Raw genomic sequence first — 24,124 nt, 5'->3', positions numbered from 1 at the left:
GTAAAACATTTTAAATAAATCAACCAGGTGGTCAATTGAGATAACAGTTGAGTTGACTGGTGCATTTAGGATCAACAGGAACCAAAACTTGAAGCTTTTTGAACCTTGAAGATCCGAGCACTCAAAAAAAATACAGTATATGTAAAATAAAAGTACTTTAATCATGTCTACAACATTTTAAAAGCCAACATGTTTCGACCATAGCTGGTCTTCGGAGATTTTCAAGTGGGCCCTGATCCAGAAAAGGTTGGGAACCTGCTGAGGTAGTACAGGTGCATGCTGGGACAAAGGAGCCTATGTATTTTGTGCTGAACAAATCTAGTGCCCCCCCCCCTCATCTACTTTTTTAATGACTTTTGAATGCCCTCTTTTTAATACCTGCAAAGTTAACGTCCCCCGCATAATTGTCCATTCACAGACTAGGAGCAAGTCCATTCGTCAAACGTTATATAGTACATTATTATTTTCAAACTTTCATATCTTTAATGTCCCAACTTTTTTTTCTTACAAAGCATAACCTTAAGTCACCTCCAACCGCCACTTTGTTAAAGCCCCCATTTTTAATGCACAAAAAGTGGTTAAAAGCCCAATTTAGACAAGTCTTAAAAAAAAGGCGATTTCCCCCCTGCTGCTGAAGGCCAATCCTGGCGTACATCTACTGTATATTATTGAGGCTGAGCTTTAATTAGCTTCTCAAGGGAGCAGTGTGCAAAAAAAAAAAACGGGAGAAGCGCCTCAGTTAACGTTTGGCTGCTGTGTACTGTACAGTATAAACACGTGGGTTGTACAGTAAAGTTTGCACTCTATAGTTACACCTTGGTGACGTTACGAATAATAATTCTTCACAGGCTTCCGCTGTGCCCTTCCGAACGCAGCCAACAACAAACATTTTGTGCTGAGACGCCGTTAAGGAACAACGAACGGCAAACGTATACATCGGCCTCCTCATGCTGTTAGAGGAAATTTGACATTTTCTTATTTATTTCCGCCTATTTTTTATATATTTTTCCTTCCCCCGCTTCACTCGCTGGTGCCGCATTCTCGCACGCATGATGATTAGGTCGGCTAAAAATACCTATCATTAATTTACATATTTGGAAAAAACTCTGAAAATGCTGCATCTTCATGTCACATTCACACTCTCTCAATCTCTCCCTTACAACCCTCCCCGCTCCGCTCATATTCCGTAATAAAAAAAAGAACGGGTATTAGGGCGTTTTAATGAGGACATTGCGGACATTCCCACGCCACTGCGCTGCTGGGGAATCTGGCCGTGAACCCGGCAATCGTTTCTAAATTTGGCGTTGTTTCCATCAAAGCGCTGGAAACGGCCCAAAGAAGCGCTCCCGAAACTTTTGTTTCCCCTGACCCCGTTGCAAAGAATCCCTGACGTTTCAATTCGTACATTCTATACGGAGCTTCTTTCCCCTACCGTCCTTATTTATCACACAGTGCTATTGTTTATCATAGTCCTGTCACAGAAGCACCCGGTGCATTTTTGTCTTCTTGTCTTTAAGATTTATTTTTGGACATTCTATGCTTTATTTCACATAAAATGGTTCTAAAACATTTTCATGTCGAGTTTTGTGCCGGAATTATTTCAACATTTTCGCGATTTTTCAAAAATGTTTCAAAGTTAGCAGATTGACAGGCTCACAGCCCGTGCAGAGCTTGTAAGCCATTTTCATATAGCTGAAATACAAAATAGTGTTTAAAGGAGTAGTTCAACCAAAAAATGGCTTATTTTCTATCAATTACACACCCCATGAAGCATTGAATTCATGGAGATTTTTTTGTTCTTGTCGCATTCCTAAGCCAATAATTTGATGACCGGTGGTGTCTCTGGTAGGAGACTGAAAGAGTCTCCTTTGAGTCTCCTACCAGATACATTAGCATCTTTCCGCCGATAATCAAATTATTGGCTTAGCGACAAAAACAAATAAATCTCCATGAATTCAATGCTTCATGGGGTGCGTAATTGATAGAAAATAAGTACCTTTTTGGGTGAACTACTCCTTTAATGTTATTCATTTTGCTGGGCACCCCCTGGAACCCCTTCAAGGACCCCTGGGGGTCTCTGGACCCCACTTTGAGAACCACTATTGTAGAGAGACAGCATACCAAGGGCAGGCGAGAGAGGAAGACACGTGAGAAAAGATAGGGTTTGGATTTGAACCCGGGTCTTGGTTCTCACAATGAGCCTGTGTGAACTCAACTGGTTGAGTCACCGTTTACTTTCTGCCATTTAGGTCCTACTGTAAATTCTAAAACGTTGTCTTACTCTGCATTTGAAGATGTTCCGATACCATTGTTTTCTCCCAATAAAATATCATCGCTGTCGGGCAGAAACCTCCTATCTCCATATTCTAACTTTTTGGTGTTTTTTCGTAAATTAACGCCGTACTCGATCATACAAAAGCATCAAAAGTAGCAGATCCACAAGCGTGCGGCGCAAAGCGACACGTTTTGAGCTTGTATCCTGAAAAGTAACAGTTTTGGACGTATGAGGTTTCCACCCGACAGAGACGATGTGGTATAGTATACAGATGTGATACCGTTGCCATCATTGTTGTGTGGTCTGGCTCAGGTTTAAAACCCTTTTGTAGAACGTGAACAAATACCTGCAGAGAATGAATGCCATTTTGACAATGACATTTGGCGAGCTCATTACACTCTACTTTAGCAGTTAATTACTTAATGAATGAGCTATCATCAAGTGATATGTTATTTGATTTTCGACTGGTGTATAGACTCACATACCGATACCCGATCCAGCATTTTCGGAGGCATATATGATGGCGGTATTGGAACAGCTGTACTCCTCTGTAATGTTTCTGTAATTTCTTCATCTTTGAACCTTTTGGACTTGTGCTGTAGACCAGTGGGGACCAGGGACCCTCAGGGTTCCTTGAAGGGGGTTCCAAATGGACCCTCTCAGGTCTTTAACTCTGAGAGTGTACAAATTGTACATTCTCAGAGTTTTGGGGGTCCTTGAAATTCAAAAGTTTGAGAGCCACAGCATGTGGGTATGTACCTGTGGTGGAAGTGGTAAGTACATTTACTAGTACTGTACTTAAGTACAATTATGAGGTATTTTTACTTAACAAGAGTACCAATTGTCAGTTTTTACTTTTACTTCTACTCCACTACATCTCAGAGGCATATATTGTACTTTTACTCCACTACAATTAGTTACTTTGTAGATTTTGATTATTATTACAAAACATACAGTAACCACTTCAGTCCTATACATTTCGGCCATTTGAAAATAGCCGATCTACAAGCTCACAATGCGTCGCAGCTTGTAGATCGGCTATTTTCAAAAGATTTTCATACATTTGAAACCTGTGAAATGGGACATTCTGCATAATGAGTACTTTCTACTTTTGGTACATTTTGATACCAATACTTTTGCACTTTTACTCAAGTAGAATTTGAATTCTGGACTCTTACTTGTAACAGAGTATTTGTATTATTGATACTTTTACTTAAGTAAAAAAATGTAGTACTTTTTCCACCACTGGTAGCCTACTGTATGTACTGTACCTGAAAGGCTCTGGGAGCCCTTGCTTAGCTGTTATGAAGGACGATTGGGTTCATTGCTGTAACAAGACGTGTCAGTCCTCTTGTAGAGCATGAGGGAGCAGCATGGCAAGGCGAAAAAGCCTGCTAACCTTAACCACTTAAACCCTAAATACAGTATGTGACTTTGAATTTAATTGAGTTTTTTATTTATTTATTTTTATATATACTGTACTTAGCTGACCAGAGTCCCCCAGTGGTCTATAATGTTTTAATTAAACACTAAATATCCAGCTGTGAGCTTGCAGATTTTCTCATTTCAGCTAATGTTCACTCCCGAGAATAGTGACACAAGCGTTCATGTGTTTAAATAACCCCAGTAACACAAGCAACACAAGTTAATATACCACATTAAATTGCTGCACAAAATAGTAGCCTACATAGAAGCGACTTAATCAACAACATTAAATTCAATTAAAGAGCAATAATTATATTCATTAAAATGTGGATCTCACGAGTCAAAACTAATTTGAAAAATAGAAAATAATATCCGCTGGAAATAGAGACATTTCAACCTACAGTATGAGAGTAAAGACAAGAAAAGCTGTGTGAATTAAAGACGTGCAAATATACAGTTTATAGAACTTAACTTTTATGGATGTTGAGTAAAGTTTATTAGGTAAAACATTGTTGTATGATTTAAATGAGACAGGGATGTGTAGGCAGAGCGGGGGTGGGGGTGATGGGGTGTAGGCTGCAATGCAGGACACAAAGTACAGTACAGTACAGTACGGTACAGGCAGATAAAGCTAAAGAAAAGCATATCCAAAATAAAAGTGTGCAGCATTCTGCAGTGGAACACATACAGTATAGCAGTGGTTCTCAAACATTTTCATGCCAAGGACCCCCAAATTGACAGATATTAGCCCGCGGACCCCCATTAGATTTTTTTTTTGTGCCAGGGACCCCCAAAGTTATTCAAAATGTTCCAAACATTTTCGATATTTTCCAAACATTTTCAAAAATAGCAGATGTACAAGCTCGCAGCTCGGCACGAAGTGGCGCGCTGAGAGCTTGTAGATCTGGTATTTTTGAATAGCCAACATATACATGGATAAAGTGGTTAAATGATTTGTGATGCTGTATTAAAGGGATAGTTCACCCCCAAAATGACATTTTTTTCCTATCGATTAGTCACCCCATGGAGACTTGAATTCATGGGTATGTTTTTGTTTTTGTCGCATTCCTAAGCCAATAATTTGATGACCGGCAGCGGTTCCGGTAGGGGACACAAAGTAGTCTCCTTTGTATGTCCTACCGGAACCGCTGCTTACCGGTCCGCTGGTCATCAAATTATTGGCTTAGGAATGAGAAAAAATATCCATGAAGTGAAGTCTCCATTTTTTTTGGGTGAACAATCCCCTTAAAGGGAGTTCACCCAAAAAATTACTTATTTTCTATCAATTACACACCCCATGAAGCCTTGATTTCATGGATTTATTTTTGTTTTTGTGGCATTCCTAAGACAATAATTTGATGACCTTGTGTATTTCCGGTTGGAGACACAAATAATCTACTTTGAGAGATGGGAATCAAATTATTACCTTAACTCTCTCAGTGCCAAGAGTATTTTCATAAAGTACTCCCCCAGTGCCAGAAATTTGCGTTTTTTTGTTTGTTTTTTGTTGTTGTAATTTTTCATTCAAATAAATAATCTGATTGGGTTTTTAAACCCATAATACAGTTCTACCAGTAGAGAGCAACAAATCGACACATTGATGACCTCGCTGGCTCACTCGCCCCCTCCCAAACAGGCTCACGTCATATCCGGTCATAACCGGATGTTGACATTTTCGACAATCGTTGATCGGGCTAAATTACGATGCGATACACGACTACGATGACTGATCGTCACCCAGACCAAAGAGAGTAGACGTGGACCTCTCCGTTCGTTTTTTATACCGTGTGAAAAACCGTGACTTTCCCTATTCTGGCCAAAAATGACCGCGGTAAAAAAATGAGAACCGGAAACAGAATCTGCGTCATGAAACCGGAACCCAATGAGTCTGAAGGAGTCAGGAAGCGAAAGTGAATAAACAGAATAGCGCGACCACAGTCAAAAGTAAAAACTCTGGATTTCTCGTGCTGGCACGGAGGGTACTCGGGAAAAACTCGGGATATCTCGGGGCGTGGCACTGAGAGAGTTAAGAATGCGACAAAAACAAAAAATAATCCATGGATTCAAGGCTTCAAAGGTTGTGCAATTGATAGAAAATAAGTCATTTTTTGGGTGAACTCCTCCTTTAACACGTTTTTGCTGGGTACCCCCTGGAACCTCCCCGGACCCCACTTTATGGACTACTGCACACTGTACAGTATAAGTACAGGCAGATAAACCTAAAGAAAAAAGACATCCAAAATAAAAGTCTGCAGGATTCTGCAGTGGAACACATACAGTACAGTACAGTACAGTACAGCCAGAGGCATGGATGGTCTCCTTGGTTACCATGTGTCTGAGCTAACTCAGTGCATGATGTGCTGCTAGAACACACTGTGACAGGCTGTCCATTGATTTGAACAGTGAGATGCTGCTCTACTGTAGTGATTCTCAACCCTTTTGAATGTCAAGGAATCCCCCAGTTCCATATGCTGCATGCATACCGGGCCAGCGGTTCTCAAAAGTGGGGTCCGGGGACCCACAGGGGTCCCGCTGCAAAATTCTAAAGCTTGTAGGATTTTGCTACGTTTGCACAACACTGTCATACCATGAAGAATAAAATAGCGCATTCGTTTATGATGAATTATAAAAAAAAGAGATGGAATATGGATCGACATGGTTTCTGCCCCACAGCGACAATCCACTATAATGTAAGGTCCTGTTCTCGTGTCCCTTCATTTAAGTTCACACAAGTGCAACCCCCCCCCCCCCCACCCCTTTCCCCCATAAAGTTGTCATCATGTCTCTGTGCCAGTGTCACCCCCAGTGACAGCGCACACGGAGCACCCTGAAGGTGAGGATACACATTCCACATGCAGGCAGGTCATCATCCAGGACAGCATAGGCTTGTTGTTTTGTTCTCCAGGTAATGTTTTATTCAGGCCAACCGTCCGTTCGCACGCACACACACAAGTGTGGGAGGGAGACGGGAGGGAGCTGAGACGAGTTTTTTCTTGTTTGTTTGTGAAAAAAATAGAGATTTTGAACAGTTTGCCTAGGCTTCATAACGTTGACTTTTGTCCCCCGCTGTGCATTTTGCCTGTTCCCTTCAGCCGTTAATTGACAGCTCTGTGAGTGACTAGTGGTGGAAAAAGTACTCAATTTTTTTCCCTTAAGTAAAAGTATCAATACTGCAATGTAGAAATACTCTGATAAAAGAAGTCTGGAATTCAAAATTTACTTGAGGAAAAGTACAAAAGTAGAAAGTACTCATTATGCAGAATGTCCCATTTCGCAAGTTTTCAAATGTATAAAATGTATAAAAAATCTTTTGAAAATAGCAGATCTACAAGCTCACAATGTGTCGCATCGCGACACATTGTGAGCTCAGTACCTCAAAATTGTACTTGAGTAAATGTACTTAGTTACTTTACACCACTGCTCTTTAGCGGAGATCGACAAACCTCTATGTGCTGTATGCTGACAGCGGGGTCTGCATCTCGCTCTTTTGTGAGCTTTCTTTCCTTCTCCATTTAGATTTTTCTTCTATCGATTGCATCCTCATGCTTTTCTCTCCCATCCCCGTCCTGCCGTTCCTCTCTCTCTCACTCCCTCCCGCTGTGAAACCCCATCCTCCTCCTCCTCTCCGTTTATCTCTTCTGCTCAGCTTACTTCTTTTGTACATTGTAAATTTCTTTGTACAGTATACTGTCTGAAGTACTTATTTATATTATTTGCTCTTCTTTTAAGATAACAGAGCTGTTTACATATTTTTCTTGCTTAGCGCTGTGTTTAGTATTGGGAGTACTAGTATCGTAGGATGCATGTGTCTTTCTTGTTTCTTGTTGTCTGTACTTTTATCGATTTAAATGCTGGCCCTGGTAACAATTCCTATTTATTCGTGCAAATGGCAAATAAAATCTCTCTCTCTCTCTCGTCTTCGCTCTTTCCCTTTATCGCTCAAAATACATTATGATTTATCTACTACTCCCCCCCAATCCCCCTGTTCTTCTTTCTGCATCAGCTGTGAGTCCCGATTTGGTGCAAAATTCTGTGTGTACAAATGTAACCAAATGGACCTGTATAAGGGTCCATTTGGTTACGTTTGTACACGCTCTGAGTTACAATTGGATACATTGACACTGTGTGTATTTTTGTCTATCAGCTACCAACTCAACACCCCCCCCCCCCACCACCACCACCACAACGTATAGTCACTCATAACTCGTAACTCTAGAAAGCTTGAACTTGCTTGGTCCACCAGGCTAACCCAGGCCTTTTTTCTAGGGTTCCAGCATTAAGGAGCTTCAGCAACTCAGGTGGAAAAATCTATTAACCCATTAAGACCGGGAAAGCATCTGTCATTTTAGATTTTAACCGCTTTAACCATTATCTTATACTTTGGCTATAAAGAAAATAGCAGATATACAAGCTCACAGCGCTTGTATATCTGAAGAAAAAAATAATAATAATCATGAAAATGTTTGCAAATCTTAAATATATATATATTTTAAACCGAACATTTGTAACTCAAATCTTAGAAAAACTTATGTTGCTATAATATCAGTGGTTCTCAAACCTTTTCATGTCAAGGACCACCCAAAATCATATGTATTTGTCCGCAGACCCCCCTTCTCAAAATATTTTGTTCCAGGGACCCTCCCCAGAAGCAAAGTTTTGAGTTAAAAATGCACACATTTTCAAGATAAAAAAAATAAAAAAAAATACACAGATGCGTTCCCAGTCTTAATGGGTTAAGAGAGAAGGGAAGTTAGAGACATCAATGTCATTCTCACACTGGAGGACGACTTTAGCGCATCAGCAAGCACGTTAAGCTTCCTTTTTGTGCGTTTGATTTCCAGGCCCGTAGGCTTGTAGAGAAAAAAGGGACACCCTCATCAGCTTTTGATTGGTGCTGTTAAAGGAGGTTAATGATTGTGGTCACTGGTCGGGATAAATGACAAACGGAGAGCTATACCTGAGTGAGCATAAATAATCCTCGAAATGCCTGGGGGCTCAAATAATAAGAGCCTCCTGTTGTATAACAGAACACCTCCTGACAAGCGTCAAAGTTCATCGCACAATGGAGCTGCCAGAACAGGAGTGTGGCAGAGAGTGGCACATTAGTGCCTTCGCAGCCTTGAAAGGCGTTCTTCTCACACTGGTCAGACCAAACAAAAGGACCTTGCTACCCAAAAAGATCCGGCAAAGGAGCAACTACGGAAGTTTTAAGTACTTAAATACTTTTACTCAAATTGTAGATTGGTCATTTTAGTGTGTGCGTGTGCGCGCACACACGTGAGCCAGCCTGTGTGTGTGCATGTCTTTAAGTGCCGCATATGTTGCACTGTCTCCTGTTTGTGTTTAGGGTTAGGGTTGCATCTTTGCGTTGCCATCAGCTGCAGCTGTTGTTGCTGTGCTCATACATACGTACATACAGACAGACAGACAAACACACTCGGTCACTTGTTGGAGTGACAGCACGGCTCAAAAAGAAAACAATCTTTGAAAATAGTGAAAATAGTAGATCAGTTTTCACAGTAAGGGGGGGGGGCAGTCAGAGCCTATGTCTATTTGGGGGTCCATGGAAAAGTGTGGGAACCCCTGGTCTAACCTGTCCTTGCCCCACCACCCTAACCAGGTATATGTGAGTGTCGCCTTGGAAAACTCACACTTTGCCAAATTAACAGTCAATGAAGCCTGGGCAAAAAAACATCGAGCAAAGCTTGTTGGAACATCATCCAGATAAGACTTACAACCCTCCAGACCGGCCAAGACTTTATTTATAAGCCTCTGGGAGGTTGCCAGAGTATTTATAAGAGCAACATAACTTGATGGGAGTATAGCCCTATTAAACTCAACTGGGACTTTTTATCCGTGGTGGAAAGTAAGTAAGAACGTTTACTCAAGTACTGTACTTAAGTACAATTTAATGTCCTGTATGTCAATCTTTCAACACTTTATACTTCTACTCCACTGCCTCTAAGAGGCAAATGTTGTACTTTTTATTCCACTACAATTATTTAACAGATTTAGTTACTAGTTACTTTGCAGATTTGGATTATTATTATTACAAAAGACACATTAACCACTCAAGCGCAGTATTATACTTGGTTATTGGAAATAAATAGCTGATCTACGCGTGTGAGCTTGATCTGCTATTTTCGAAAAAGGTTTGACACATTTTGAAACATTTTTGTGCTTTTGCTATTTCTTCTGCAGTAAGCAGGGTGTAGGCCTCATGGGCTTTGCCCACCAACACTGACTTCACACTAACAGGCATTGACGGGCAGAAACCTCTAATCTCCATATTCTAACTTTTTGTGTTTTTTTCTCTAACATCTTGTGTGTGTTCTTTTTTTTTTTTTTTTACGCCCTACTTGAACATATTAAAGCGTCACACAAAAGTAGCAAAAGTAGCAGACCCACAAGCTCGGCCGCGTTTTGAGCTTGTAGATCTGCTACTTGTGCTAAAAAGACGGGGACAATTTCTTTCTAAAAATAAATCGTCCCTGGAACTTTTTCTGAAAATGTTGCAACTGGACGTTATATCGCGTTATATCACGTAAATAAGCAGCCCGTGACGTGCCAGTTTTTCATCCAGTATCCACTGGAGAACAGAAACATCCAAATAATTGTGATTTTTGAGCGAGTTTATGACAAGTTTTTCATTAGAGCAAATTCTCTCAACTCATTTTCTAGGTAAATATTCCAAGTTTCCGAGTTTTCTCCTAATACAAAGTCAAATGTGATGTTTTCCAATTCAAATTTTCCTATTAATGCAAATTCACATTAATGTTTTTTCTTCGATTCGAACTGTTCTTTAGCATCAATACCTTCAGAGGATACTAGCTTCAACTGAACAGCCTCCTCAGGGATGTCATTACGCAGAGGGCCAACCGTTGCACCAATATCTGCAAATCAACCTTTTTTATTAACCCCTGTGTATTCCCTCGCATCCTACAAGCGAGTGGCTTTGATAACCCATTCAAACCGGAAATGCATCTGTGTGACCACTTTATCCACATTTTATACTTTGGCTATTCAAAAATAGCATATCTACAAGCTCATAGCACGGCACTCTGTGCCGTGCTATGAGCTTGTAGACATTCTTTAAAATATGTATGTTCAAAGATTTGCACAAATTTGCATGATTTTTCGAAAATAGCAGATCAACAAGCTCGTAGCGTGGCATACGAGCTTCCATATCTGCTATTTTTGAATAGCCAAAGTATAAAATAATGGTTAAAAAAATCTAGAATGACACAGATGCGTTCCCGGATTCAATGGGATAAATAAAGAATATGGCAATAGCGGGCTGCCAGGCTCCCTTGAGAAAGCTGCCCCGGCCCCTCAGGTTGAGAACCAGGAATAAGCTAAACTCGAGCAAAACTGAATAAAAGCTCTACGGGAGCACCATGTTACGAAGAGACGTTTAATAAGAAACCCATTTTTGACCACGATTCCCTAAAATCCTTACCCCTACCAACAAGCATAGTCCAGTCAAGTCCAGTCAAGTTTGAATCCTGAAAAGTTACAGTTTTGGGACACAAGGTACTGCACAAGGTGCGTTTCACTGAGGTTTCCACCAGACAGAGACGTTAGCGCCACCTATAAAAGGTTAATAGTCTCTGTCTACCCAAATCTACCCGAAAACCCGACCGTCTTCTGTGAGGCCTGCCAGGCTCAGGCGCCGGCTTTAAACTTTAAACTCCATAAGCCATTGACCACCAAGGCTCATACCCAGTGGTGGAAAGTAACTAAGTACATTAAATGAAATACTGTACTTGAGTAAAATTTTTAGGTATTTATATTTTACTGGAGTTTTCTAATTTTCAGTACTTAATCTACTCCACTACATCTCAGAGGGAAATATTGTACTTTTGCTCCACAATTTTTTGTTGGCAACTTTAGTTACTACTAATCTACTTTGTAGATTTAGATTATTGTTACAAAACACACATTACCCACTTCAGCCCAAAATACATTTTGGCCATTTACGAGCCGATCTACAAGCCCACAATGCGCCGCGATGTGAAGCATTGAGCTCGTAGATCGGCTATTTTCAAAAGATTCTTATACATTTTATATATTTGAAAACTTGTGAAACGGGACATTCTGCGGAATGAGTACTTTCTACTTTTGGTACTTTAAGTACATTTTGATACCAATACTTTTGTACTTTTACTCAAGTAAATTTTGAATTCCGGACTGTAACAGAGTATTTCTACATTGCAGTATTGATACTTTTACTTGAGTAAAAAATGAGAGTACTTTTTCCACCACTGCTCATACCCTCAACAGATTAATTGGTCTCCACTCAGGATTACCACAAAAGGGCAAAATAATACAGACAGAAGGACTGAAATCTGTGCAGCCAGCCCTCTCATTGACTTATTTACTGGGGTTTGCATTAACATCTGGCTGCTTGTACCTGAATGAGTGAGTGAGTGAGTGAGTGAGGAAAAGATAACCCTCTTGATTCCCTCTGGAATCTTCATTCCCTCCCTCATTGATACCATTGAAATTACTTGCAAAGGTATTCACACAACTCCAGTTAATTGGAGAATCTATAAATCTCATGCCTTATACTCGACTACCCCAAAGCTAAACTAATACTTTCAGCTGCACTATGTAATGGTCTTGTTCTACCCTGGAATTGAACCCGGGTCTCCTGCGCAAGTGCTGAAATGTTGACCACTGAGCTAATAGAGCCTGTCTGCTTGCTTGGTGGAGAAATAGAATAGAAAAAATAGAATTCTGGTCAAAAGGTCAAAATTAGTTTCAAAACAGGATCATGCCAAAGGCTGTGTCAAAACAGACACATGATTTAAAGGCCAAGAGTGACTTTGAGAGCTGTTTTACCGTACAATGTAAGTTAATGAGGAGCATATATTGAATTATCAACTTCTAATCAATGGAGCAATATTTTTTTGCCCTTTTTTTTAACCTTTGGAGTTACATCATGGCAAGGTAACTACACAACCCAAACCTCTACTAAAGTGGTGTTGCCCTTTAAATGTCTTAACACATTGACTGCCAGAATTATTTCAGATTTTTTGCAGTTTCATGCCAGGGTTTTTACATTGAAAAAAAAAAAGTACTCAGGAGCTGAGATACAGAATTTTTAAGTTTTAAGTTAACAAGGAAGTGGATAGGAGTCTAGATCTTCGAAAAATCATATCTCCTTGGTCTTTGGGTCAAATAAAAAAATAAAAAATAAAAAAATATTATTATTATTATTATTTTTTATTATTTTTTTCTTAAAAACGAGTTAACTCGATCTTGGCAATCAAGTGATGGATTTTAAAAACGAGTCAAAACGAGTTAACTCGTTCTTGGCAATCAATGTGTTGTTAATAGAAGAGCAGGGAGACCAAATACAACTACTAATTGTATTGTAAGTTATATTGTATTAACAACCTCTACCATACAGATTGGACAAAACAACTTTTTCACAAAAAAGAAATGTACCGTACATTCAATTAATGCGTCTCCCTGCTATGCACGTGGATGTGGAAATTCTACTGCATGCTTCTAATATTTGTAATGAACACCGGTGAAATGAATCAATAGAGACAAATACACAAATCAATCATGGTTTGATTTCGTATTTGCAAGCATAAGAGCACGTCTTCACGAAGCGACGCGTTTTGAGCTTGTAGATCTGCTACTTTTGCTATTTTGAATTTGAATCCTGAAAAGTAACAGTTTTGGACACATGAGGTATCATTAATCACGTAAGCCCTATGTACTCTAGCTTTGGTCACGGCTTAAACAAACACAGTATGTTAATACAATATAACATACTCCACTTCCAGTTTGCAGCTTTACATCTCTCCATGTCCCAGTCTCCCTCATCTATTGATATTAAGCTATAACTCTCTCTCCCTCTCTATCTCGCCCTGATTTTACAGGCGGGCTGTGTGTTGTGGTCCGTACCGTGACCAAAGCTAGAGGATGTTTCAGTTTCCTTCCCTCGTTCCTCTCTAGCCTATATTCTCTCTCTCTCTGTCTCTCTGTCTCTCTCTCACACACGCCTGCCTCTACATCTATCTGTTTCTCCCTGCTGCGTATTAATAATGTAATTAAATGCTTTTTGCGCAGCGAGAATTAACTCATTGAGTGCCATTAACGTGTTTCACGTGTTTTAGCTCTATGGTGCAACGTGCCATTAACGTGTTTCACGTGTTTTTGAAAGAAATAGAATAAAACTCAAAAAAAAGTATTGCTTTTGAAGCCAAGATATCATTATCTGAAGATTTGCATCTCCATCCACTCCTTGTTTAACTTATAACTGAAAAAGGCTGTATCTCGCTTCCTAAGCACTTTTTTTTTACTTTGAAAAAATAAAAAAATAAAAATCGTAATGGCCAGAAATAGATATTAATAATTTGGGCACTAATTCTATTTTTTTCTAAAAAAAATTATATATATTTTTTTTAAATATTCTTTTGTTCAAATTTGACCCAAAGACCAAGGAGATACGATTTATCGAAGATCTAGACTCCCATACACTTCCTTGTTAACTTAAAACTTAAAAAGTCTGTATCTCGGCTCCTGAGTACTTTATTTTTTTCGATTAAAAATCTCTGGCAGTGGGCAAACACGGCAAGCAATAATTGTGGCAGTGAATGAGTTAAGAGGGATAAAATGTATTGGCCGAGTGCATTTGTACATACAAGGAAGGCCACCACAATGGACCCAGTCGATGGTCAAAAGAAATGTATACGTCAGACAAAAAATCATATTATTTCAAAAACAAATCTAAGATTTTACACATAATTATTTTTGAAAATATAGTTGTTGAAAATTTCAGTACTATAAATGAAATAGCAGATCTACAAGCTCACAACGTGTTGCAATGTGATGCGTAATTTCACTATTTTTGAAGTAGGGATTTGTTTTTGTAAAGTTTGGATATATTTTTGGTCTCGACCTACAGAAGTTTGGGAACCACTGCCCTAGACTCAGGACAGAGCAGAGAAAGGAAGAGAACTACTACTGGCAGTAGAAGCAGAGTGCAGGAAGATCGGCCCTCAAGCTCAATGCCAAGCAAACAAAAGTAATGGCATTCAACACATAGGGAAAACCACTGCCACTGCCAAAGGGATGGTGCTCGAGGTATAGTCGAGGACTTCAAATATCTTGGTGCCTGTTTCAGCGGAACAAGATCTGAAGGTCCAGAGAGAACTTGCCTAAAATGCCTTGCATGGGATGAGGAGCGTGTGGCAATCTGACATGGTGGATGCTGTACAGCAGGGGTCTTCAACAGGGGGTCCGGGACCCAAAGGGGGTCTTCAGAGTTACTACAGGGGGTCCGCCAAAATCTTTGTGTGATGGGGCACCATAGCCGAAAATAGCCGATCTACAAGCTCACAACGAGCGAGGCGTTGTGAGCTTGCAGATTGGCTATTATCGGAGAGTTGGTGTAGAGGGAAAAAGAACAGACCAAGTACAGAGCCAATGGTCAAGTTGACAAAATATTGAGGGTTTAAAAGGTTAACTATCTGAAAATACACATTAGCGTGAATCCAACTATCTATAAAATCTATGAAAAATAAATGTGCAATTTCATACAATATGTAGTGGGGGGGAGAGTGGGAGGGGGTCCCTGCTCCATATCCCTCTCAGCTAAGGGGTCCTTGGCCTGAAAAACATTGAAGACCCCTGCTGTACAGGACCGAGACATGGACAACTCACAGCACAGCGGGAAAAGGCCCTGGGTGGCATCTATGGTGGATTAGCGAGAATGGTACGACTGGCACTTGACGTCACATGGGGGGACCACATCAGAAACTTGGAATTCTACGGGTCACACACACAGACAAGATCCATACAGAGAGAGAAGGATGAGTCTGGCAGGGCACTGCGTCAGGCACCCGAAACTGGCAGCGAGCAAAATTACATTGTGGGATGAGATCCATCCAGAGGCGCTGGCGTTAATGTTGTTAAATGCTCTTAGGTTATGGCCAGTTTTTGTATATTTATAAGGTATGTGCAATGGCTTCCTACCAAAGTCTCGCTCTTTTCTCCTCTGTCTCTCCTTTCTATTCCTATCTATGTCACTTATATCTCTCTCCCTCAGGCTGTTCTTATCTCCGGGGAAGAGGGGGGGGGGGAACAACCATGTGCTGACAACCATGTGCTGGTCTTTTTGACCTCAGAGTAGGAGAATGATCTTACACCCCTTCATCCCTCAAAATGATATCTCTCCATTCCCCTGTCTCCCTCCTCGCCTCCTTTTATCAAGCCTTAAAGATACAATCCGTAACTTTTATGGCCTATCCCTGCACAAGAGGCCACATTTCTACCTACCACTCTTCCAAGATGGAAAGCCTACTTGGCCAGGTCAGGTGATATCTCATGCTCATGAGCTTTGGGCAGTACTACGTGTCAACCAGTAGGTATCCTACCCGACAACAGGGTCAACGTTTCTCGGTGCAAGAGCAGAGATACTACCTTCAACTACTGTGTGGTGCAGATGTGTTAGTTGTATTGACAAAGATGAGAGAAAAGTTAAAAGTTCTTTTTCAAGTGTCCAAAAAATATATTGTGGTCCACTGGCGCCTAACTTTACTTTTGAGTGGAGGGGGACGGGGGGCAGACTTTGAGGTTAAACTACAAACAACTACAGCGACATTTATTTTTACCTTAGTCGGGGCCCGACGGATCGGGCCCGGCAGGGCCGAATTTGTCACATATTTGTCGGCCGGGCCATTTTTTCACCCAGTGCCAATTGATACTGTATGTAATCCTGGGCGCTACTCTCCCTCTGCGAGCCTAGGGAGAGCCCAGAACTGTACATTTAATAGGCTACATTATGCAGTATAATGGCAGCGCAGCCTGCCTTTTATATTACGAGCCTAGGACACTATAGATTCAGGAGCAGCAGCTGCCGTCATACAGTAGCCTGCCGAGGTTGTGGGTGTGCAGCCAACGAAGCAGGCACACAGACAGCCTGCATGAGACTGAGACAGTGTTGGAGGCTACAGTAAATGAAGTTAACAGCCTTGAAGGCTGAGCCTTCGTCAACAGTATTTCGGGAGGCTAAATGTTTTCAACTGCCGTGTGGATTACCATGCGTCTATGATTTCAGATCAAAGCCTTTAGAAACAAAAATTAATGAAACTTACTTGGAGCGATCGATCATTTCCCCCTTAACGTATGTAGCACTTTATGTTTACATTTTAAGATATGAGCACGCAGATCAAAGTTTCGTCGGCTCTAAAACATCCCTTTGAAGTCCGCGGCACAGCTTTTTTTTTAGACCTCATCTCTCAGACAGCGTAGAATGTCCATCCAATGACAGAACAGATCAACACTTCCGGTGACTGCTGTCACGAGTGTATAATGAAAGGAACAGACGGGGCCTGGGGGCGGAGAAAGAAAATCACGCTTTGGAGGGGAGCAGATCAACAAGCGCTCAACATGTCGCGCTGTGGGCTTGTTGATCTGCAATTTGGATGACGATTAAAAAATAAATAAAACAAGAAATTTTAAATTTGAAGAATTATTTAAGAAAAATAGTGAATGCAGAAAAAAGTTTGTGCGTAAAAAATCACTATCGTCTCTGTCCAAAACTAGCATAAGTAGCAGATCGACAAGCTCTTGCAGATCTGCTACTTTTGATGCTTTTGTGTGACGCTGTAGTATGATCAACGTTAATACATGAAAAAACTCAAAGTTAGAATATGGAGGTAAGAGGTTTCTGCCCGTCAGCAACGATATTATCCTTCTATCCAGACATAAACCTCTCTTTTCTCTCTCTCTCTCTCTCTCTCCCCTCTCCTCCCCCCCTCCGACTCGTCTCTTTAACTTCCCCCGCAGGCGACTACATATTGATGACGGTGTACTTTGACCTGAGCAGGCGGATGGGCTACTTCACCATTCAGACCTACATCCCCTGCATCCTCACCGTGGTGCTCTCCTGGGTGTCCTTCTGGATCAAGAGTGACGCCACGCCCGCCAGGACCGCCCTAGGTATGAACTTAACAGCAGAGATTCTCAACACTTTTTCATGTCAAGAACCGCCAAATGTATATGTATTTGGCCGCGGACCCCCATCTGATTTTTTTTTTGTGCCAGGGACCTCCAGAAGCAAAGATCTGAGTAAAAAAAATATATATATATATATATATTCAAAGATTTGCACAAATGTTACATTTTTTTAATTTGTATTTGCAGATCTACAAGCTCATCGCGCTATGAGCTTGTAGATCTGCTATTTTCTAATAGCCAAAGTATAAAATATGGTTAAAATGACATATTAACACATTTTGCTGGGGGAGCCCGGTACCCCCCCCCCCCCCCCCCACACCTACACCCTAGCTGCCCCCTAGGCGGGGTCGCTCTGGTCCAGGCTTGGGTGCGGGGGAAGGGAGGCAAGGGAGAGAGTCAAGAGAGAAGAAAGGGGGAAAAACATGTGTAAAATGTAGTGCCAGTTTCTGTGTGCTTCTATGCTGGATTGTAAATCAGATCATGCCTGTGCAATGCTTGTTTGCACACTTGAGCATGCATGTTATACATCAGAGGTTACCGACCTTTTCGGGATCAGGGCCCACTTGAAAAGCGTTTGCGGGCTATACCCATCTGACCACTTGCATTTTCAGAGCATGTGTATTTTAACTTTAACTGCCAGAGTAAAGTGTAATAGTGTCACCCCAGTGCCAGCAAAAACAAGTGTTTTTACCTACCTTTTGAAAATATTTTCAGTGATCAACTGTCCTCACGGAGATCGCCTCATTACACGCACGCAGGCCTCGGGAGTCTCGGGGAAAAAAAGCTTGCGGTAATCCATTGCATAGCTGTGGCCAGTTGAATGTGCCTTGTTTTTTTCCGTAAAGCAAGAAGAACAGAGATATAGCCATTTTCCCACCGGAAATAAACAGGAAGTAAACAAGCTTTTATTCTTTTAAATTGCGTCAATCCCGGGCCTGTCGTCATCTGGCAGTGAAAGAATCATTCATACGGTAGCGAACAGTGCCATCTGGTGGAAAACCACTGAAAACCCCCAACTCGTCAAACTCGTCCTTGGCAGTCAAACAGTTAATGATCAAACAATCAATGGGACAATCAATGTCCCGGCTTGGATGAAGTGGTATAATAAATATTTTTTTATCTGTAACACAATGAAAATTCACTTAAATTCACTTAAAGAAACCTTTAATGTTAATATTAATATTATATTATCATTACAATAGTACTGTTTTGCCATATTATTTGGCGGCCCCAAAAATATCCTCACTGCCCATGAGGTGGGCTGTGAGGATTTTGCAATAACATTGCAATAATATTGTTTTAATAGCTACACAGTACACACTACAGTATCCTAACTAACAATGAAATAAATACATTCAAAGTTGTTTATTTCACAAAATAACGTATTGGTCAAAGGTTCATTACATGCTCAGCTCTGGACTAAATCAGAGATATTGGACTGGTTAATAATTCAGAATCTCAACAAAAGACAATGGTGTTTAAAAACTGTATTAACAGGATAGAGGCAGTGGAAGGTTACTGTGGCCTTAACCTCGCATCACCAGTCTTTCCACCTCGGAGGAAAGCCTGGTGTCTGTTACTAAAGACCCATATGATCCGGTCTAGGCCACGCCTACTGGAAAAAAAAGGAAAAAATAATCCTGTTTCCGGATTCTGCCCATCCGGTTTTGCGGTGCCGCTTTGTTTTGGTTCCCCAATCCCTATTTAAATGGAATAGAATTTCCCCGTGGGATAATACAGACGCTAAATAGTCTCCGGATAGTGCACGCACATTTACATTTTAAAAAATAAGCGAAACTATGCCGCATCAACGATTTTATTATCGGACCTATTTTGGGGTGAGACGTGTTTCCGGTTCTGCCCATCCGGCCACTTTTTATTTTTTTAACTTCCGCTCCCGACCGGATCATATACCCGAAAAGGAATGGTGCCCAGGCTACTGTGGCCTCTGTGCATAATCATCTATTTTTTGAGGGGCAGAAGGCCAAACTGGTGGGCCACGGCCTTGGCCATGACCCTGGTTATAGCACCCTCATTCAAATCTAGCAAATTAGCTGGTGTTATGACAGCCATGTCTCGTTGACACTGAATGCCCGGCGCTCAAGCACTTTATTTATCCTAATGGCACATTCATACAGATCTAGAAATAGAAATACAAATAGAAATGTGGCCGTCGGTGGCTCAGGAAGTTGGAAGGTTCCCGGTTGGATCCCCGGCTCCCCCTGGGTTGTTAACAAAGTGTCCTTGAGCAAGACACGGAACCCCTAATTGCTCCCGATGAGCAGGTTGGTGCCTTGCATGGTTTCCTCCGTCATCGGTGTGTGACCGTGCGCGTGTATGTGTGTGTGAATGGGCGAATGTAATGAACATTATAAAGCACTTTGGATAAAGGAGCTATATAAATAAACCATCCAAGAAGTGCCTGGCATTCAGTGGAGCAGTTAGTAGAGCAATGCCTTGCTTAAGGGCATGTCAACAGTAGTGGAGGAGCGTTGAGGGAGGGAAAGAGTGCATCTTACGTCCACCCGCCCCAATCAGATTGGAGCCAGTGACCTTACAGTGGAAGCCTGCTGCTTCAAACTGCAGGCGATGGAAACCCTTCATAACCTCTAAAACTTTTAACAGGACAGCATGTAATGGTAATGTACTGCTACAGTACTTTATTGCTGCATGGCAGACACTTCTGGCCCTATCAGACACGTTCTGCTGCCAAAACCACAGGAGCACACAGTGGTGGAAAGTAAGGGAGTTTACTAGTACTGTACTTAAAGGTATACTAGGTAAGATCGCAGATCTGTGTGTGTACATGCACACTCCCCCCTCCCCTCTCTGACAGGTATCAATGTGATTGCTGTCTTTGATGCATTAATTGATTATAGAGAGCACCAACGAGCACATAACGAGTTTGACACTTTTATGGCCCAATCAATCAACTCAGTGCACAACCCCTTTGAAGTTCAAAGGGATCAATTCAGAGCTCCGGCCGAGCCCCCCCTCTCCCCCCACAGAGAGAGTCCCCTGCATGGGATGAATGTCAACAAAAACAGTGGCATGTCAGTTACCTAGTTAACCTTTAAGTACAACTCTGAGGTACTTTTACTTGATTGATTGATTGAATACTTTATTAGTCAAAAATGTAAACAGCACGAGGTACAGTCAGACATTAAGGCTGCAAGGATAACACAAAAAAGGTCTAGGGAACTCGTTTCCATTGTGGTCCAATGTATTCAGTTCATCAACATAGCATAACAAATTGTAGTATATTTAATAACATAACATCCACATTTGTTAGCATTATTTAACTTCACAAGTCTACAGGTAGCCTACAGTCAGACACAAGAGTGGATTCAAGTAGAGAGGTGCCGGTTTGTCTGAGAGGGGTGTGGGGGTACATACACTTAGCTTTGCCTTTTGTTGTTTACCTGGGTTCTATGCATGTGTCTCCCTTCCCCCTTTCCTGCTTCATACAGGTGCAAATTGAATCAGGGAACTCAGAGGGTGATCTATTGTTTGTATGGGTGGGGTCTCACTTTTGGAGGCTGACCCCCACCCACCTATTCAGTGCTATAAAGACTATGGCATGTAAGTGTGTGTGTGGGTGCCACTCCCAGCCGTTAGGCTGTGGAGCTGGCTGTGGAACTCTGTACTATGCAATAAACTGGAAGAATCTAACCTCACTGCTGGAGTGATGACTCAAATTCATTCTACCACCATTCATTCTCACCACTGGAACAACAAACTTAACTGCAATATGGCGTTGTTGGCAACTCAATAGAGCCTTTAAGGCCGTGGAAGAGATACTTCATATGGGTTGTCGGCTGTAGAAGATATACCTCATATGGCGTTTCAAGTCGGCAGTCGCGTTGGTTTGTTTTTTTGGGGGCGCGAGTCTCCAGGGATACTGAGCCAGGCGTCGAAAGAACATGCGGCGGGTCTGTGTTTTTGCCTTGCGGTGGGTGTACGGATCACGTTCTCTTCCTGAGACGTGGGGGGTCCACTGTGTAGGTGATCATGGACATCGGCACGACGTGACGACAACTTTTCGAGAATCTACAAGGAGAGGACTTCATGACCAGATCTAGGACGGCTGTACGACTCATCTGGCTGCACAAACTTATCTTCTGCGATCGCTAAAGGAGCGCGCTGCGGTGCGGACGGCAGAGCGGAGAAATTGGTGTGTCGAATTTCTTCGTGGCGGGTATGTTGTGGGGAGAGGACAGCGGGTGCCGGCAGAGCGGAGAACTTGCGATGAAGGGGTTCTTCGTGAAGAGTGTGGTAACACATCTTCAGCGATCGCAAGTGGAGCGCTCTGTTGTAAACATGCAGCTATCTGTTGGAAAATCTGGGTACGGCGCTGGAGCACGGCTGGATGGGAAGATGACATTGAGGGAGACTGCAAGAGAGACATTGTCGAACAGGACACTGCGCATATGGGACCTGAGGTTATGTTTTTGTGATAAGCGTGGGTTAAACTATGGGGCTGTGGCTGCCATGGGAAGTGATGCGAGGGTATTTTTTTACTTTCTGGTCTCCTGTGTTTAATGTGAGTTTACTTTGTGGGTTATTGTTTCGTTGGGGGGTACGCTGCCTTCTTTTTTCCGTGTAGGCACTTCCGTGGTAGTTGTCATATATGCTTGATGGTACGGTGTAAAACTTAGGGATAAGTATTAGGCTATCTTTGAGTATATTTTGGTGACTGGGCGGGGGGGACATTGATCTTGGGGGGTGGTGCTATCGCTTGGTGGGCGTGATTCGACTGTGTGCTGTCAGCTTCCACTGGGTGGGGGCTGTGTAATGTTTTATCCTGGAGTTTAAAAGGCTAACAGAAGGATCCTGCACGCTAATTAGTTTTGGGGGATGTGTCTATTTGATGTAATTCACCGTGTCGCTGTACTATGTAATCTTGGTTTTTGTATGTGCATTGTTCTGTGTGATGTTGTTTGCTGTTTTAGTTTTCCTGAATGTTTACTTTTTTTCCTGGTTGGTGTTCCGGTCGCTTTTCATGGGGGGCGGATTCTTTGTGTTTCTTTTGAAATATACGTGTTTGTGAAAGACGTTTAATGTCTCTCATGGGGGGTAATGTAGTATATTTAATAACATAACATCCACATTTGTTAGCATTATTTAACTTCACAAGTCTACAGGTAGCCTACAGTCAGACACAAGAGTGGATTCAAGTAGAGAGGTGCCGGTTTGTCTGAGAGGGGTGTGGGGGTACATACACTTAGCTTTGCCTTTTGTTGTTTACCTGGGTTCTATGCATGTGTCTCCCTTCCCCCTTTCCTGCTTCATACAGGTGCAAATTGAATCAGGGAACTCAGAGGGTGATCTATTGTTTGTATGGGTGGGGTCTCACTTTTGGAGGCTGACCCCCACCCACCTATTCAGTGCTATAAAGACTATGGCATGTAAGTGTGTGTGTGGGTGCCACTCCCAGCCGTTAGGCTGTGGAGCTGGCTGTGGAACTCTGTACTATGCAATAAACTGGAAGAATCTAACCTCACTGCTGGAGTGATGACTCAAATTCATTCTACCACCATTCATTCTCACCACTGGAACAACAAACTTAACTGCAATATGGCGTTGTTGGCAACTCAATAGAGCCTTTAAGGCCGTGGAAGAGATACTTCATATGGGTTGTCGGCTGTAGAAGATATACCTCAAAATCAACACAATAATACAACAAACACAAAACACTATGTACAAAGGAGAAAAAGGAAAAAACGTGAGTTTCTAGTTACTTGGCAGATTTGTATTATCTGAGTAACAGTACTTCTTCCACCACTGGAAGTAGGCTACCTCAGAAACTTCTGCCCTTTTGGGTCTTTATCAAAGGCATAGTCGACAAACCACAGATGACAGTGGCATAATAATAAAGTCGCCTCACATCGTGTCACGTTTACCACAGACAAGGACTGTTAATGTGTTGGGTTTACTCATCAAATCAACAGGCACGGGGCAGATTGTGTGCTTTTTGCTGTCAGTATGAGATTAACTTAACAGGACGTGTGCAACTTGTGTTCAGCTCACACACTTCTGTAACACTAACGCACTGTCATAGTACGTTGAAGCGAATATGGTTGTGCAGCAGTGGTGTAAAGTACAGTAACCAAGTACATTTACTCAAGTGCTGTACTTAAGTACAATTTCCAATACTTCTACATCTCGGATCCAAATATTGTACTTTTACTATTATTTGAAAACTTTAGTTACTAGTTACTTTGTACATTTTGATTATTATTACAAAACATAAATTAACAACCTCAGCCCTATATACATTTCGGCCATTTCAAAATAGCTGATTGTAGATCTGCTATTTTCAAAAGATTTGTATACATTTGAAAACATGTGAAATGGGACATTCTGCATAATGAGTACTTTTACTTCTGGTATTTTAATTACATTTTGATACCACTACTTTTGTACCTTTACTCGAGTATTTCT

General features: G+C 41.6%; 1 protein-coding gene across 1 annotated transcript in view; it reads left to right on the top strand.

The window, feature by feature from the left end:
• The window catches only part of LOC308080350 (gamma-aminobutyric acid receptor subunit gamma-3-like), a gene marked incomplete at its 3' end in the record, with an annotated part of 187,194 nt that overhangs the window by 138,496 nt on the left and 24,574 nt on the right, over nt 1–24,124 (top strand). Inside the window, exon 7 of the mRNA XM_080422174.1 lies at nt 17,510–17,662. Coding sequence (XP_080278300.1) covers nt 17,510–17,662 — 153 coding nt within the window. The remainder of the gene's footprint in view (nt 1–17,509; nt 17,663–24,124) is intronic.

This window comes from Gymnoscopelus braueri (genome assembly GCF_963280865.1).
Source record: "Gymnoscopelus braueri genome assembly, chromosome: 24".
NCBI classification, from domain to species: Eukaryota; Metazoa; Chordata; class Actinopteri; order Myctophiformes; family Myctophidae; genus Gymnoscopelus; species Gymnoscopelus braueri.
Note: the sequence above shows the minus strand (reverse complement) of the source record. Positions and strands in the feature narration are given on the sequence as shown.